Raw genomic sequence first — 19,476 nt, 5'->3', positions numbered from 1 at the left:
CAAGGGCTTTGGATAGGTGGGGAAAGAAAGTGTATACTTCTTCCACTCTAGCCATGAGAGCGTTGAATTGTCAGTTTCACATGCTAAAATATCAAAATTATCTCCTTTCACAATTGAAATCTAAGGTGGATGCTTTGGCGGAAGGTATTGAGTGTAAAGAGTTGCTGGATTTGGTTCATGTGTCTGAACAAGTGGGTAAGCATTCTTTGCAATGTGGTTTTGATGCTGTACAGGCCTCCTCGAGGGTGGCTGCCACTAGTTCTGTTCTTCGCAGGCATGCCTGGTTGAGGGATCAGAATTTAGCTGAGCATGTTAAGACAAGGATTTTGGATGCTCCTTTACAGTCTGATGTGTTGTTTGGATAGCCTGTGGAAGCAGTTTCAAAGAAAATGTAGGACAAAGCTAAGTCTATGCAAACTGTTAAAGATTTTTGCAGGTGCAGCCGCGAAGTTTAGTAGAAATTGGCCTGCTAAGGGTGGACATTTCCTGCTTATGATTCCCAGTCTAGGGGTAGGTCTAGACATGGTAGGGGCAGAGCTCAAGGTTCTTTTAGGCCTAGAACAGGAGTTCACCTGCTCAGACTTGTGGTGAGGACAGGGGTCAGTCCTTTCGTAAACAGACCCAATGACCTGCCTTTTCAGCTGCCAGTAGATTCTCGTCTGGCAGCTCCTTTGGGAGGAAGACTGTCTCTTTTCAAAGAAAATTGGGATTTAATTACTCAAGACAGATGGGTGTTGGATATCATTCACCACGATTACAGGTTTTATTTCCATACTTTCCGTTAATTGATTGTGATTAAGCAATTGAATTGTATATAAAAAGGGGAAGTGTGTAACGTTTTGTATCTGATGAAGTTCCATTTGTATTGAGTGTGAATAAAGGGAACGAAAGCGCTTATAACCTTACTCAGCCTGGTGTCTGGTTATTTTCAAGGAGAAGGTATCCTGTAACATTTTTTTGTTGGATTGTTATTACTTACAAATAGGTCAAATAATGTTGCAGGAGACTTGCTGTATTCCAGTACACAAATAAAACTCTCTGACAAGGGTGTAGCCAAGCATACTCTGTGTAGTCTATAGAATATATTTTTTTTCTGAGCATCAGAAAAACTGAATCTTTATTAGGCCACATAAGTCTATAACCATTTAAATTAACATCTCTACCAGCATGTATATAGCTTGTTTACAGAGAGGAGTGCAGCGGTAGCATTGTTGCCTCATAGCAAGAGGTTCTCCCGTTCGATTCTTGGCTGGAGCGCCTTCTGTGTGGAGTCTGCATGTCCTCCTCGCGGTCGAGTGGTGTTCGAAATACATGCATAGAATGGGCGTGCCTTCGTTGAAGGTTGGGCGTCGAACTGGCACCTCGGCACCCGTTAAAAATCTACTGCCAATCATTAGCGGACCGGAGTTCCGCTGTGGCGACCCCTAACCGGGAAAAGACGAAAGAAGAAGAAGAAGAACAACAACAGAGAGGATTGCAAATTAAAATGGTTTATCTAATAGTTTTTGACTAAGCATCTGAAAATATTACACATAGTGCTGTGTGTGTGTGTGTGTGTGTGTGGGGGGGGGGGGGGGGCAACAGCCTGTGCTGTGCCCAATATTTAAATGCCAGGTTGATTGGGGGACAACAATAAGAGTGTGTACAAAATTTAATTCACTGACTACACCGTTGCTCTCTGACAAACTCAGTAGTTTTAAACCACTGCTTAAACAATGTTAACCAATCCTGGTCCTACACAGGCTCATCACAAGGTTTAGACTTTGTGTTCACCATATGATACTTTCCTTACACAGAAAACACTCAACCTCTCACTGAAATGACAAAACAATTTTTATACATAACTGCTGCCTGTACAATCAACAATGTTGCACATGGGCTTTCTCTTTAGTATCTTCCACCTCTCTCAAATCTTAGAATGTGTAAATGTAACTACTCTGTGTTTAACTGGAACTTAGTATAATACAATGTAAGTGAATTGAGCTTTTATCCCTGGGCCTATCCTGAAAATTATTATTACCCAGTCGAACTTTCCCAGTAAACAAAGCCAAATAAATAAGTAATTGTTGTGATTAAAAAAAGTTCTTCAGTAATGCAGATATATGGAAAGTGGTTCAGATCTGCATTTTTGCTTGGAGGTAAAGTGCCAGGGATCACTGTCATTAAGATCTTTTTTCTTCAAAGGGTACATTTGTGTTGGAGTATCCCATTTCTGCCTCATATTGCAACACTTATTTGTTATGGCCCTTTTGTCAGTTTTTGTATGTAGCCTTCTATGAACTAACAAAAATAAGGAGGATGATAGCTTGACTGGCCACAATTAGCAATGTTTAGCATTTTATTTTGGGTTCAAACTGCATTTGTCAGGCTGTGCCCCACACTTGTTTTGGAGTGCATGACTATTATCTAGTTGAACCAATTGTAATCTGCAACTAACTTTTTTTCTTTTCTAAACTTTAAACTCCTTCATATGGAAGGTCTTTCCTTTTTTCTAATGAGAACAACCGTATTCTGTAGCAGCACTTGTTTTTATTTAAGCTGGTTTTCCAGTTTTACTTAATCCAGATTAGTTTACCATTCTGCTTTTCCTGAGTATATAAATTGAGAAAAAACACCTTTCCAAGTTCACTGTTTGACATGCTCTTACATTACATTATCACATCTGCTTCCTCAAGGCAGTACAGACAGTCCTATGATTTGTTGTAAGAAAAGTGCAAAACTGTTTGACTAAAAAGTTTGCCTCCTCATGACTAGCTAGCCTATCTACTGTCACGTACAAGCAGCTGCTCTTTATGGAAATTTCAAACCTCATTTCACACATTAAACACAATTTGGCTTTTGCATATGTCTTTGACTGGGCCTGCCTTACATTTGACTAGGCATATATATATATTTTTGAATTTGCTTTAGTCTCCATGCCTGCTGATGATCTGCCCTACACCACAGTTGCCTACTAGCTCACCATTATTGAAGCAAACGCTGGTTATAGTTTGGCTGTCATTTTTGCAGGCTTTAGTTTTTTTCCCTCCGTTTGTTTTATGCCCATCCTGGTAGCTGATATGTGTGTTCACAGATATGATGCCCTGCTATGCTTTATTCCATGAATGTGCACGTTCTTGCTTACACCCTATAAAGTTACTTCATGGCCTGGCCCATGCACCTGTGGCTGTTCACCTGTCTGTCTGTCTGTCTGTCTCTCTCTCTCTCCCTCTCTCCCTCTGTAGTCAGTGCTAACATTGGAGTGAAATGAACGCCCCACCCCCAAAGTTCTGTATTGCCTGTTGTTTATACTTTTAGACTGGGTTAACGACTCATCTACTATTGGAGTACTTGCTTTCTTGAGTCCTCAAGGGGCACATTCTGCTGCATTTTCTAGTAATTGCCTTCTAGGCAGCCACCAGAATTAGACTTGGCAAGGCCTTAATATGTCTAGGCGATTCCGATTCTGTATGTGTGTAACTCTGAAATACCCCTTCAAATCGGGTAATCACAAACCGCCTTGTTCAGTTGGAAGAATCAACTTATCCCACTTGACTCTTACGGCCTTCTCCTCCAAGATAAAATCTTTCAGCTCTTTATTAATTGCTATCCACAACTTTTCATCTGGTTGATAAAAATATGCCAGACCTATGTCTAAAACTAAAGGGACTAGAAACATTTTAACTGTTTTTATCTTGCTATCATAGCCATGTAACAGAGCGTCTATTTTCTCATTTTTGTTATCATTTGTTTAGTCTCTTCCCACATACCCTTACCTGTCACACCAGAATAATGTTTAATCCATACTCCTAAGTACTTCATTTTATCATGGCTTTAAACATGTCTCATGGTACAGATCTGCAGCATCGCAAACAAGTTCAGATTTACAACTTTGTAAGACGTTTCACCCCTTGATGGAACATTTTCAGTCAGTGCCTGAATCAGCACAGCTGCTTGGCTGTCCTAGTTTCACAACTATCAGTCTATGTCAAAACTCTCTTCTGTAGTCTGTAACATTTGCTTTGTTGCTCATTTCTACTTTGTTTCTAGTTTTTACACACAGAGTTTTGTTTTTGATACTTGTTCGGCACTTTTTGTTTTTAATATATGGACTATAACAGCTTAAGGCAGTAAGGTTATATATGGAACACTTCCTACCATTATATCTGTGACATCTCTTTCATCATATTTGTTTTATTCCCATTTTCCTCATTAACTAGACCTTTTACTTTAATTATTCTTAGAAGATGCGTTCGCTTTCCTTCCCAGGTTGATGTAGATTTTAGGGCTTCATTCTGCTTCACTGGAACTTCTTTTTGTTCAGTCTTCATGAAGAACAAACCGTGGCAGAAGAACTAGCCTTCCTGTTTTGCCCGAGGGACTATGATTGCATTACCATATTGATATGGTGGATAGGCCTTTTGTCGCACATTGTCCTGAGTGATCTGTCATTGGACTGCCATCTAGTGAAGTTCTTTACATTTGGACTTGCAGTCTCAGCTTGTCTTGACTGTCTAATGCTATAGTTGTTAGCCTACATTATGGGAATATTTTTTTCTCTTTTGTACCTGCCAACTATCATGCCACCTCTGTGACCAGTAACACCCATTTATTTCCCTTTTATGGAATGAGAGCATAGCCACAATATGACCATCATTTAGGTAGCTATCAGAGGGCTTTCTCCCATGCCCACAAGTTTACAAAGGTTAAGCATGCAGTGGGGCAGTATAATTGCTAGCTGACCACTATTTCAGGTGATATTGCACCCATAGCTCCATTATTTTGGAAGGCAGATGCCTACAACCATCTTCAGTCTCCGTCTGGAAGTGCAGGCTGATTGCATGACCTAAGATGCATGCTCCAAACCCTTTCCTGGGAGATTAGGCTTCTTATTTTCTCCGTCTTCCCCTTGGGCTCCTCAATTACCAACCTGCAAATTGAACCACGTCGTCTGGGACTAGATTATAAGAAAGCAGTATCCCTGTGTGCGCCAGAGCTGGCTGTCTTATATTGTTGTGGATAAGGAAGTGTGGTCATTTGTGTTTTGAAAGATTCTTGTGAAATCTTGTAACAGTGGACCTACAAACTGCTAATATGTCTTAACAATTTCTTATTCTCTGTTTATAGAAAATGAAGGCCAGTGGTGATCAGGAAGAGAATGAGCTGGTTATGTTACATTTGCGACAGCTGTGTGAGACCAAGCAAAAGGCACATGTGCATCTTGGAGACCCATCATCGGTAAAATTCTTCATGCTTTGCTGCTTCTCTGTATTTAAATAAGGAGATGCTAACGGAGTCAAAAATAGTAAACCGCTATGGCATTTCAATGAAGTATTAGAAGAAGCGTAAGGATGCTTCCAGGAAATAGAGCAGATGTTTTGAACTGCTTCTTTAAAATAATGAATGGTAAAGAACAAGCAGAAACTAACAGATTGTAACTTCCAAAGCATTTCTTTTCTCCAGCGTAACATGCACTTAGCCCAGTTTTTATTCTTTCTTAAGTTCATGGGTTGATATAAACATTTGGTTCCAGTCCATTAGTGCTTTCCACAAGCAGTGGTTTAAAGATGTATTTTTTTAGGTTCAGAACAAATATACAGATGGATTTTGAAGACTCATTTCTTACAGTATTTTATGTTCACTACACAAAGTGATAAAGAATTCCCCGTAAATGACATTACAGTAAAATATGCAAATACTTTTGGTGGTGTCATTTCTCATTTATTGTTACTGAAATTGTTTAGAACTAATGAAATTACAGATCTTGCTTTGATACAACTTTTGAATTGGTCAGAACCAATGTGATTGTTTGTTTTAGCCATTGCTGACATCCTTGTGTAAAACTGCCTTTTTCTTATTTTTGGAGCCATGTTTCCCCCACCACAAACCCTTGGCTGAATTGTTTTCATGCACATGTAAGTTTCTTACAAAGCCATGGGTGTAGTACACAAGTTGAAGCTGACCATTCATCAATTAACCTCCCACCAAACTAGGTCAAAACAAGTAGGAGTACATGTAAAGTAGTAATAATATGTGCCAAAGTCAATGCAGTTATTTTCAGAAAAAAATAACAGACTGAGTAAAGATTATAATTTTTTCAGAAAACATGCATAAACTAACTCTATTGAGCTGAGTTTAAATGTAAATATTTATTCAGCTCCTAAAACTATCATTGTGGTAAATTTTGCAGCATGTAAAATGTATGCAATGAAAATGTTTTCTTCTGTGGGTGTGGAATTTCTTTCATTTGAAATGAAACAAACTGCTAGAAAGTGAAATTAAATCTACTTCTTAATAGTGCATGCATTTTCAGTGCTTGAAGTGCTGCTATAAGTTTAAGAATGTATTACCCTACTTATTTCCCAGGCTAAAATACTCTGAAAACAGGAAGAATGCAATTCACTTATGAATACAAACAGGAAGGAGTACAGTGTACTCCTAATTAAAGAGAGAGCAGCTGCAAGTTCAGTAATTGCCATGTTTCTGTAGTGTGCAGCATCCCTGAACTCAAGCACTCAAGTTGAATTGTTTGGCTTGTAGGATTGTGCAAATGTTGTTTGGATTTACAAGTCAGAGGAAGGTAAAAATTCAGTATAGCTCTTTAGCTACCAGAAGCGGTAGTTACAGATTGGCTGCTGAAAGTCTTTATTTCTTTTTTCCTTGTACAAGTTTATAGCTGCATGCATGTTTGATTTTGCTAAGGACACTGCTTAATTTTATTTATTTCAAGAAAATGCATTTATTATTCAGTGTATATTAAATGCTTGTAGTTGGTGGTTCACTTATTAACTTAATAGTATGTGTATAAAGCTGATAAAAACAGCTACTGGCTCCTGCCTTTTGAAGTGTTACTGGCCAAGCTGTTGTAACAGTACAAATATTTAGTAGTTGGCTTATTTGATGGTTCAACAGCAGTTGTGGTCTCGGTGTGCTAGAGTGCTCTGTAGCTGGTGGCAGTGCTACCATAATGATGGGGAAGGGGGTGCAGGTGGTGGAGAGAGATAACACCCTCCTGGAAAATATTGCATGTGTTCAAAAGTAATCTTAGGCAAGCTTCAATTACTGTTGGTAAGACTGCACTAGGCTTATTTTGATTTGTGTGAAAACCTTATGTGTTAGTGATTATAACTCTGACTTGCATTTGTGCTTTGTTAAGCTTCTTTGAGTGTGGCATATGTTGTATTTTACAAAGGCAGCAGAGCACATTTTGAAATGGATATTAACACCAGTCATGTCCTGCGTGTTGTTCAGTGGTTTACTGGTGGAGATCATGTGACCATAGCCACTGACCATCAGATATGAATTTCTGATAGCTGGTCAGAGTTGTATAACTATTCATCACTGTTTCCTACACTGTAGCACAATTTAAAGGTATTATCCTTGTGTGGAGATAAATACTGCAAGCAAGTGTAAGAGGGCCATGTGAGATGTGCTTACTGATATATTCACCTGTTCTGTTCCATGGTCCAACAGGTAGCACACTCCTTCCTTTATTATTGTTCATAATTATTATTCAATACTGTCGGCCTCCAGTTTTTCATTATATTGTTGTCCTCTTTCTTTCAAATAACTTTAAGTATTCCACTACATAATAATGAAACCATCATTTAACCATTAATTTTCGTGGGTGGGGGAAAGCCAGGGTACCTTTTTGGCTAGGCTTATATAGGCCCTAGGGCCAATAGCCTAGCACCTACCTATGAACCTATTTATTCAAAATCTTTAAGAAATATTCTTGTTGCCATTCTATTAAATTTTTATGCATTTCATATCCTACTCCATCTGGTCCTGCAGCCTATTTTTTATTCACTTGTCCTAATACTTTATCTGGCTCATGTAGAGAAACACCCTTTTCAAATTCATTATTTTCTTGCTCGGAAAACTTTTTATACTTCCCATATTGTTTTCAATAGTTTTCTTTTTTCTTTAAGCATGTGTCGTACATGTTATACTACTATATTCATAATTTGTTCCCATTTTTCTTCTTTGTGTTTTTCATTCTTCTCATTTCACTACTATCTTCCATTACTAGTCTACGTAAATATGCCAATATATCTTCTCGTTTCCCTTGTAAAAAATATCTTTGCTTGAATAATAGCTATTTAATTTTCTCTTGATTTTTTTTCTGCATATTTTTTTTTCTTTATCCAAATACTCTGTAAATATTCCAATGCATCTTTATATGCTCTCTTATACTTTTCGTTATCACGTTTTTTACATCATACTATCACTGTAAAGCAAAGAGAACAAACTATGAAGGGTAACAAACCCAGTAAATCTGATAAAGCAAACAGAGTAAAAGAAGAAAAACAGATCCACTGGAACCACTGCAGAAAGCAGCTTTATTCCAAAACTCTGACTAATATTTCCTGATAATATTTTTAATTGCTTCTGTATTCTTATTGTATGTTAGCATGCAAGATTGAAATGGTCTGTTATTCGATTTTACTGGTGTCTTAGTGTTGCGTGTAGAGTGAAAAATAGGATTAGCAGTGTACTCTATGTGTTGCTTTACTTATGTAGCAGCTTTTTAAAATTATTTTTGATGATAACCTCGCTCTAAAAAATCTTTACTTGTTTTCTCAAGTTGTGTTACCATCTTGGTATCAGAAATGCTGAGCTTAGCTGCTCAAAACGGGTGTATGTTCGGCTATCAAAAACAAAAATCATGAACGACTAAATACCGAACGTGAAACATCAAAAGGTAAAAATCTGATGTTGTCAATCTTCATTTTATCCTTGACATATGGGTACGGATTTGATGATATAACCGACTTGGCCGTTACTGTAGCTTGTGCAAGCCAAAAACTCTTGACCTTCATCCTTACCCAAAATCCCCCTGTCCCATTTACCTCAGATCTCATTTGTAGCTTTTCCAGACAGACGCGTTCACCTCAGCTCTTGAGCTAAGTCTATTTTATTAATAATTTGTGTGTAAAATCTCTTGTCAGACTAACTCTTTATAATTGTTTTATTTTTCTTGCCATAGTCTGGTGTACTTTTACTGTCTTTTGACTCCTTCTCATATACTTTTGTGTATTCTTGCTATCATTGTTTATAGTTTTTCCCCACTCTTCCCATACACTTTGGTGTAGCTGTAACTATCATTATTGATAGTCCCCTTCTTCTCCCTTTCCTCTTTTCCTGCACAAAAAAAAAAAAAAAAAAAAAAAGGCCTTTATATTTTTCCTCACTGTTCTTCTACTTCTGTTGTAGTGTATAGAGAGTGTACTGTTTGTTTTCTTTTCTGTCCGGTCATTATGGCTGACAAATCTAAAGGGCCTGCTGGTTTTAAAAAAGTGCCAAAAGTGTGGTCACAAAATTCTCCTTTCAGACACTCATCTTTTATGTATCTATTGATTAGAGGCCATTCATCTACAAGAGGACTGCATTTGTCACAGCTTTAGCCAAATAACTCTAGTCAAGAGGAAAAATAAATCAATCTTAAAGGGTTTAATTCCATCAGCCTTTGGGGAAGCCATATCTGCTGTGAAGAGTAAATCTGATATTTCTTTCCCTTCCTCTTCTTCGTCTTTAGAAAAGTCTAAAAAGAGGAGCTTGTCGGTTCCATCTTCCCGTTTGAAACCGACTCACAAAAAAACCTAAATCATCAGTTCCACTAAACACTTGGGATCCAATGGAAGGTCAGTCTAAATCTTCAATGCTGAAGAAGATTTTATTGGTACTGACAACTGTTATGACTCCTAAAATGCTGACCAGAGCTTCTACACAACATGAGAGTCAAATTTTGACTCAGGGCACTTACCCCAATGCCGACTACATTGGCACAGACAACTCAGTTACCTGATTTGCAGAGAGTGGTCTATTCTGCTTCTATTGACCCTTTTGCTGATGAATTGCCTGAGGTCTTTTTAAAGAGACCAAAATCTCCTTCTCAAACCTATATCCATTCCACCAAAAGTCTCACCAAGTTTGATGTGGAGAGACTAGTGAATAAAATTTTGTGGGTGAGAGGACTTACAGGACTCCCCTCGGCTCCAACCCTTCTGGGTCTCAGAACCAGTTCAGTTTCTACCCCTGTCGCTACTTCTCCTCTGACCTCCTCTGAAGTTTTAGAGATGTCAGCTCCGAGACTTTCAATGTTGACTGTATCGATTCTGGAGATGTCTCTCCCTTCAGAACCAGTTATTTCCCTGAGTTCTTTAGCTCCATTGGATCCGGAGACCTCTATGGGCCTCATTTCTCCTGTCTGCTCCAAGGAGCCGGATTTGACTCCAGTTTTTTCATAGCCATCTCTGTGCCTTGGAGCTTCAGCATGGGCTTCTGCTTTGGGGGCTGTCTCAGAGCGGGGAGTGACCACGGTTCTGAGGCACTCTTTTTTGGTTCTGAGCTCCCTTCCCTCTTCAGGGGGCCAGCCTTTGAGGGAATGGAGAGAGCTTTGTCTGCAGTGGTCACTCAGTCACATCCTCCTTGGAGCACATTTCATCCTCATACTCTCTTATTCAACCTGTTTCTCCACTGGGGGACCCCTACAGATTCATGTTCTGTCCTCTTCTGATACCCCCCCAGACCATCCCACTGAGGAGGTTCCTCAGAAGAGAAAGTGGTAAACGAAGCACTTAGATTCCCCAGAGGAACTGGTCACAGAAGACACCGATTTTCATGAAGGGGAAAGGTCCCCAATGTCAATCCCTGATTATGTCTCCTTTGGAGACATTCTGGAAATTTTAAAACAGAGGGGTGACTGGAAGACCCAAAATCCTCCCTCAGAGGAGTTATTATATCTGCAGGCTTTTGATACTTATCTATCTACCTATTGGGTGACTCTGCCTAATGATGAGCTCATTCAGTTGATCTCACAGTGGGCGTGGAAGGCACCAGACACCATTGAATCTATTCCTAAGAGACCAGACAAACTTTTATGTGCCCCTTAAGACAAGCTTTCTGGGCTAAAGGTCTACTGGTAGATGCCATGGTTATGACTAACTGCCACCACTAAAAAGGAACTGGGTTCCTCTATCCATTCTCCCAGTAGAGAGTCCCGGTCGATGGATAGGTTTGGGAAGCGGGTTTATGTTTCGTTGACCTTCGCTTTAAGGTCTTTGAATTTCCTCTACATTTTACCAGACTCTAGAGGGAACCTGATCAAGGAATTGTCAGATACCCTTGCAGGAGCTGTTACTGAGGGAGTCCAAGACAAGGTTGCTTCCCAGCTGGCCACCCTGGAGTCCATGTCAAAATTTTCTATGAAGCTCATTGTACATGCAGCCACAGGAACTATTCGAGCAGCAAGTTCAGGTATAGCCTTGAGAAGACGCACCTGGATGTGCCCTTGTGACTTTACAGAACCATTTAAGTCTTGGATGTGCACCTGGATGTGCCCTTGTGACTTTACAGAACCATTTAAGTCTTCAGTTGTCAGTGATTCCTTTGACGGTGTGTCTCGTTTTGGCTCAGAAGTTAGAGAGACTTTATCCAGGAGTGAAAAGGATGGTAACACCCTTTCTGCAGTGGGTGTACATTTTTCCACTCCCCAAAGATCCTTTTCCAGGAATCAGGGAGCAGTGGAAAAATGTGGTTCAGGAAATTCCAAGGGCCTTTCCAAGATACATGTGGTACCAGTACTTCCAGGGGCAGAGGGGGAACCACAATAAAAGACACTGTCCACCCGGTAGAGGTGGTCCGCAGAATCAGGGCTTTAGGGACTCCTTTCCAGATAAGACCTTTCAGCGTTCCAGAAGGGAAGTCCAATTGTCTTCCCCTGGAGGCAGTTGGGGGATGCTTGTCCTTGCACCAAAGTGCCTGGCAAAATATTACAACAGATTCTTGAGTGTAATGGATTGTATCCAGAGGTTATACTATACCCCTTCCAATCCTCCCCTACTTGCAAAAGAATCCCAGATGTTCCACACAATCAGAGGTAGCCAGCAGTTCTGAAAATTCAAAAGCTGCTGGACAAAAGAGTTATCCAAAAAGTCTCACCAGATCAGAGGGGATCCAGAATTTACTCAAGATTCTTTTTAGTGCCAAAAAAGTCAGGGACTGGAGACTAGTTTTGGATCTCAGTGTGCTGAACCAATCTTTTAGTCAGACAAAATTCCGGATGGTCATGGCGCAGTCCATTCTTCCGTTTTTGGGAAAGGATGATTGGATGTGCTCAGTAGATCTTCAAGATGCATATTACCACATAAAAATGGACAAATGGTCCAGAAGATTCCTCCGCTTCTATCTGGGAGTCAGTTATTACCAATTCAGAGCACTGCCCATTGGCCTCACCACAGCCCCCAGGGTGTCCACCAAATGTGTGGCAGTAGTAGCAGCTCACTTAAGACTGCAGGGATTCTGTGTGTTTCCATACTTGGCGACTGGCTTATTACCCCTCTACCCAGGCATAGATTGATAGATCCAAGGGATTACATTCTCGGTACATTTGTGTACCTAGAAATAATAATAAATCATGAAAAATCCCAACTGACTCCAACTCAGAGCTTAGAATTTATATGGGCAGTACTGAATACAACTTCAACTGTGGCATCCCTTCCTCCAGCGAGACTTCAAAAAATTATAAATCAGGTTCAGTAGATAATCCACAGAAAGAAAGTTCCCACTCAACTAATCTTACAGGCTCTAAGGTCGATGGCAGCAACAATAACTCTAGTTCCCCTAGCCAGATTTCACATGAGAATTCTCCAGGGGTGAATGGCATGTCAGTGGTCCTTGCTATAATGTCAGTGGTCCTTGCTATACCAACCCATGTCGGACGAGATTCTAATCGCCAATCTGTGCAGGAGGGATCTAGCTTGGTGGATTCATTCTAAGGCTTCTCCTGGATCCCAAAGACATAGTGACCATGGACACCTCCCAGATTTGGGGGGGGGGGGCATTTTCTGGGCAAGGCTGTCCAAGACACTTGGTCCCCCTTAGAGGCCAACTTGCATATCAGTATTCTGGAACTAAGAGCATTGCTGTAGCATTGCAAGCCTTTCAATGAGCTTTTCGTCTGGGAACAATTTCAGTCCAAGCAGACAATATGTCAGTAGTTTGGTACATCAACAAACTAGGAGGAACCAGTTCTTACCCCTTTTGTCGAGAAGCACTGAGTGTGACAGTGGGCGATCTCTTCCAACCACTTTCTGATAGCCATGCACATTCTCGGGAGTTCAAGTGTGATAGCAGACAAACTGAGCATCTGTATTCTTCATCTTACGATATAGTAGTTTTTTATGTCTTATTTTGTAATAATGGGCTTATTTTATGAAGTGAATGTTTTGTAATAGATTAATTAATTAATTGTTGTTGATTAACTTCTGAGTGTATTTAATGGCACAGTTTCTTCTTCATGATGTACTCCTAGAAGGCATTTGTTGCCAAAGCGGTAGAGAAATGATGTTGAGAAGTGACGTTTTTTCAGCTTAATAAAGTGGTTGTTGGTAATACTTTTTTGTTTTTCTGGACTTTTGCCATATATTCATCTGTTTGGTGCTTTACAGTTGTTGTTTTTCAGATGTATTCTTCAGCCTCACAAGTGGTCTGTCAATCCAACAGCGGCGGAAAGGATTTTCCGCCATTGGGACCAGCTTTACTGTGACCTGTTCGCCGCTCCCCTAAACAAGTGCAGCAGGTACTTTGCCCTCCCCCCCTGGGAAGTCACCGAGAGATGCTATTCTCCACACTTGGCCCCATGGATTACTATATGCCTCCCCCCCCATGTCTAATTCCAAAATTCTTACAGAACGCAATCAGGCTGAAGAGCAAAGTAATCCTTATTGCAACTTATTGGCCTCGACAGATATGTTTCCCCTTTTTTTGGCTTTATCTGATTCAGTGACCTTGGACTCTAGACCCAGCTCCAGACCTTCTGTCACATCCAGACATACTAGTCCATCCAGACATTCTGAACCTCAAGCTGGCAGCATGGTTCTTCCAGTTTCACTAGTTGCCAGGCATCTTAATCTCTCTTCCTCAATTCTCAAAATTCTCTTGGCTTCTCATAAGCCTTACACCCGGAGACTATACTCTAGTAAATGGAAGAGATTTGCCATTTGGGCTTGTGAAAAAGAGATTGACCCATTTTCTACTTCTATTGAAAATATTTTAGACTTCTTAGACTTTCTTTTCAATGCAGGAGCTTCCCCTTCTACCATAAGAATTCAACTAGCAGCAGTTTCAAACGTCCATGATGGCTTGGAATAATGTTCCTTGGCTTCTTATAAACTTCATAAGGCATTTTTAAAAGGGACACTATTCCTAAAACCCCTTCCATAGATCCTACTTCTGCTTGGGACCCAAGCCTAGTATTGCAAACCATCACATCTCCTCCCGTTTGAACCATCTGGTGGCTATGATTTAAAGTTTTTGTCCTGGAAAACATTATTTTTGGTGGCAATAACCTCTGCTAGAAGAATTTCAAAAATTCAGGCCGTATCATGTAAACCACCTTATCTGATTTTTTTTACAAAGATAGAGTTACCTTATGAAAAAGTCCCACCTTTCTACGTAAAGTGGTGTCAGTGTCTAATTTCAATCAGTCTATTAATTTGACGGTATTCTTTCCATACTGAACAGAGGTGATTACCTTTTACATTTACTAGATGTTCACAGATAATTACGCTTTTATTTTCAAAGAACTAAAAACATCAGAACGTCTGATCAACTATTTGTGTCCTTCTCAAGTGCTAGTCTTGGTAAACCTGTCAGCAAAGTGACATTAGCTAGATGGATCAAGGATTGCATTTCCTTTATTTATGATAAAAATAAAACTGCCTTGCCTAAACCTGTGAAGGCACATTCTACAAGATCTGTTACCACTTCAGCAGTGTTTCAATCTAGAGTTTCAATGGATGATATATGTGTAGAGGCTACTTGGGCTTCTCCCCCATACTTTTATTACTCATTACAAACTGTATCTGGTTTCTAGGAGCAGAGCATCCTTTGGTTCAGTGATGTTTAGGAATATCCTTCCATGAGTCCTTCCAAGGTCTAAAGTAGCTGGGGACTCTGTCCTATTTGTTAAGGATAAAATGAAGATTGACAACATCAGATAAAGAAGTTATGTACTTACCATAATGTTCCATCTATGTTGTCCATCTTCATTTATCCTTGACTACCCTCCCTCCATCCCCCTGTCTTTGAAGTTTTTTGGTGGAATGGATATTTTCATAGTGATTAGGACATGTATTGAAGCATAGCAGATATGGTTTCCATTAAAGCATCCTGAAATTACACATTATTTCTAATCTGCAAACTCGATCTGTGGTAACTGGGACAGGGATATTGGAACCGAACCCATATGTCAAGGATAAATGAAGATGGATAACACAGAGGGAATGTTATGGTAAGAACATAACTTCTTTTTAGTGAACAGTTATGTCAAGGAAAATAAATTAATTGAATGGCCATAGTCGGCCGACATCAAGAACACAACCAACCCTCTCAACTATGTATGCCAACTCCACTAAGCACTATAGTGGGGAATAGAGCAAATTTAGAATGTTTCAACTCACTTACCTTATGTGTTGTGTTATTTCCTGGCTGTTGGCTAAATATAGTCATTCGATGAATTTATTTTCATAGAAGTAGTTCGTTAATTTTGTCTTTCCATATGTAATATTCGATATTTATCCATTTCCATTTTTTTGTTTTTGATAGATGAACATGGACCCGCTCTAAACATTTGATTCTTAATTAAATTCTTAAAGGTGAAAGTTGGGTGCATACTAATTCGATATAAATAGCAATTTCTTTTAACAGGTTTCTTATATAATTCTGTCTCAAAAGATCCATTATTGTCAGCCTTAATAGTTATATCCAGATAATTAGTCTCATGCTTTCTTTTTTTGAAATTAAGGAAAGGTACAGTCCTGGACAAATATTCAAAAAACATTTCAAAGAACTCCTGCTTTCCTTGTCAAACCAAAAATAAATCATCAACAGATTGCTTATAGAAAGCAACTTTACTCTTAAAGGGATTTTGATCTGATAAAATGTATTGTTCTCAAAATATTAGCATACATAGTATTTGCCACAGATGTCACCATCGCTGTGCCTCTTAGTTGATGGTAAATTTGTGTTTCGAACAAGAAGATATTGTTGTTTAACACCAGATTTAACATCTCACATAGTAGGTTAATCTTCTGTACCATATAGACTGAGGGATTTGCAAATAACGTAACTATTATTTACATCATGTGTTATTATGGTAAGCAGAGAGTCAACATCTAGTGTGACAAGCAAGCATTCTTTACCTATAGTACCTTGCGACAAATTATACAGTTTGTGTATAAATGAGTCGTGTCTCTAATAATAGTACACATATTCCAAACATGTTCTAAGCTGTTTCTCCAAATACTTAGAGATGGGCTTAGTGGCTCAACCACTAGCTGAAACAGTAGGCCAGAAAAGGGTGCAGTAAGTGACTTATGGATCTTAGGGATCTCATAAATCACAGCTATTACAGGTACTGTGGTAAGATGATAGTCAAACAAATCAGTGTCAACTCTTTCCTGTGTATGCATTGCAGTTAAAGTTTGTTTTATAAATAAAGTAAGTGTATTACTTCCATGTTTGTTAATACATTCATAATCTTCTGTTTTGAGCATATCGCACATTGTTTGATTATAATACCTGGTGTCTAAAAACCACAATTCCTCCACCTATGTCAGCCCACTTAATTACATTGTCACAGTTATTAACTAAAGAATAGAATATAGTCATTTCTTTAGTTAAATTATGAAAAGTATGAAGTTCCTTTGTTTCATAGAACTTATAAAATGTATTCAACCGTTTTTTCGAAAACCTGCAAAGTGGAATTGCTATATGGTATGAAAATACTGTTTCTTTTAAGCGGATGGTTTACAGTTTCAGTATTAGCACCAAATAAGATTTTAAGATTTAAACTTTATATAAAATACTTAAAATTCTTTTAATGTATTGGAAATATCAATATTTTTAGAAAGAAAGAAAGTCAAGCCTCTACTTAAAACAAACATTTTATCAGCATTCAAAGCATAAGTTGAAAGATGAAATACCATGTACATTTTTCTTAGATCAGAGTCTGACTGCGTTTTACTGGAAGTTGATTTGTTTGTTTTCCTTGTGTGTTGTTCCTGAAGCTTTTCATATGCTTCCATGGTTGGGACATGGGTAATGTATCCTCCAAAAGTAGCAGAAAATTCAACGGTTGCAAGGCTCAAATGGAATTAGCATCAACAGCTGGTATATCTTTTGTTGAAGTTACCATTAGTGTCACTTGTTGAGAGAACTCAGGATCTACTGGCTGGTGACGTTCTGCACTTTGCTGACATTCTTCGGAGTGAGTATCATTACGTGGCCAAGTAAAAACATGCCTCTTTCAAAATCTAAAATATTTCTCTTTAATTTGCGTTTCTTGGTTTTGATAAGCAGTTGCTCGAATAAGGCTATGAGATCCAAAGTTTCGTGCAGCAACTTAGAATGTGCATTCATTTCAACACTTGATACCAGATCTGAATATATACCAGATCTGAATATTGTGACTGTATGTCTTTTCATAGATCCTGTTCTTTTGCCTCAAAATAAGCATTCATACGCTCCATATAGTGAAAGAAGCAACTAAGGTTGATAAGCTGCCATCTCCTGAGCAAATCAGAATACTTGTCTCTATAAGTAGGCATTTTGAGCCTTCTCGGTGCTACTTTATGCTGTAGATAGGCTAAGAAACTCAGACATTGCCACTTTAATCATTTATAACAACTGACAATTTGCTTCTATACTGAAGCAGTAAATCAGGGGCTTGTTTATAATACATACCAGACAATGTAACATTAGTTCCATTTGTTTCAAGCAGAGAGTTGATAGGTACATCAAGGATTTTAATAACTGTCCCTAGTGTGCGCATAGGCAAATTACTAGTAAAGGGTAAACCTTCTGGTCTGCTTATGTCCACCATTCAAAAGTAGAAACAGAAATCCAAAGAGAGCAAACTGTAAATGGTCACAAACACAGTAAATCCAATAAGGCAAACAAAGTAAAAGAAGAAAAACAGATCCACTGGAACCACTGCAGAAAGTAGCTTTATTCTAAAATGCTGACCAATATTTCCTGATAGTATTTTTAACTGCTTCTGTATTCCTATTGTATATTAACATGCAAGATTGAAATGGTCTCTTATTCAGTCTTACTGGTATCATAGTGTCTTGTGTAGAACAGTATACTTTGTTTGATGCTTTACTGCTGCAGTAGCTTTTTTACTTTCTTATTGATGATAGCCTTGCCGTAAAAATTGTTTACAGGTATTTTCAAGTTTTGCTATCTTCTTGGTATCAGAAGTGTTGACCTTAGCTGTTACTACCACTGTGAGTAAAAATATTTATATTTAATCTCAAAAAGCATAAACCATTCAGACCAGTATTTATAGAATGTTCTCATTGTTATATGATTCCTCCAGATCTGAATTAGTAATCTCTTTCCTTCTTTATCTCACATTTTCTCAATTATCCTTTTTATTCCTTTGCCCATTTTGTATATTCCTTATTTTGCATTGTTTCTATCTATGTTGCTAGTTGACCTGAAAAAAACATTTTCGATTGTTTCTCCTTCCCCTGTATTTAATCCTTCTGATATTATGAAGTAATGTTTCAGTTTTGTAAATAACACTTTTGTAAGTCCATGAATTTTTATCCCAGAGTATTAATTTACCATATCTCATAACGTCTAACATTTTCTTACATTGTTTTCTTTCTTTTTATATTTGACTCTTAAATCATAATTAAAATCTCTTGTCACTATAATATTCATATTGTCACTACATAATCTAAAATCTGGTGATATAAACGTTCTATTTCTTATTATTATTTTCAGTTTTACAATCTGCTTATAAATGCCTAATTTAAAAAAAACAGAAAAACTAGTAATCTTAAAACTTCGTTGATGAGCTCAGTCACAATAATTTCCAAAAATCATGAAATCCAGATAGTGTTCCAAAGCAACAAGCCTTTAACATTTCAATTCACATTTTTTGCATCATGACCCAGTTCCCCAAAGATATAATGTTTCTTTTGTCACATTTATTTATCAAATATCCTTCTTTTCCACAAAAAAAAAATGCTTTAGGTTGTTCCCAGTATTTTATCACACCCTTATTTCTTTCAACATTTATTATACTTAGAATAAGTTTGATTTTGTCCTTTTCTGTCTTTAGCACAACATTATATTCCCATCCACCAGTCCATAAACCTTTGCAGTGTACATTACTTATCTGCATATGCATTTCAAATGTCCTTTAAAAGTCTCTCCTTCTTCTTCTGCCCAAAATTCTTCCTGAATCTTCTTTTTGTTTCCCTGTTACATGCTTTTATTACATAAAAGTTCCAAGGATTACAGTTCTTCTGTATTGCATATTCCCCAAGGACATTTTCCATTTCAAAAACAGTCTTGAATATAGTTTCACAAAATATCTCTGATTATAAGAATTAAAGCCCTCTTGGGCGTTGACAAATTTCGTATTTATCCAGTTCTTTTTTTCCCTATTTTGAATTCTCACCACATACTTCTGCTTCA

The 19,476-nt window shown here is 38.3% G+C and overlaps 1 protein-coding gene across 5 annotated transcripts in view; it reads left to right on the top strand.

The window, feature by feature from the left end:
• TBC1D4 (TBC1 domain family member 4) overlaps positions 1-19,476 on the top strand; it is a 2,350,609-nt gene that overhangs the window by 1,525,798 nt on the left and 805,335 nt on the right. For all 5 annotated transcript variants that reach the window (XM_044085628.1, XM_044085627.1, XM_044085626.1 and 2 more), the window contains exon 7: positions 5,107-5,217. In XM_044085628.1, the coding sequence (XP_043941563.1) occupies positions 5,107-5,217 (111 nt within the window). The remainder of the gene's footprint in view (positions 1-5,106; positions 5,218-19,476) is intronic.

The sequence above is a fragment of the Protopterus annectens genome, chromosome 10.part0, assembly GCF_019279795.1.
Source record: "Protopterus annectens isolate FY-2018-M chromosome 10.part0, PAN1.0, whole genome shotgun sequence".
NCBI classification, from domain to species: Eukaryota; Metazoa; Chordata; order Ceratodontiformes; family Protopteridae; genus Protopterus; species Protopterus annectens.
The sequence above is the reverse complement of the archived record's forward strand: the minus strand, read 5'-3'. Positions and strand labels throughout refer to the sequence as shown.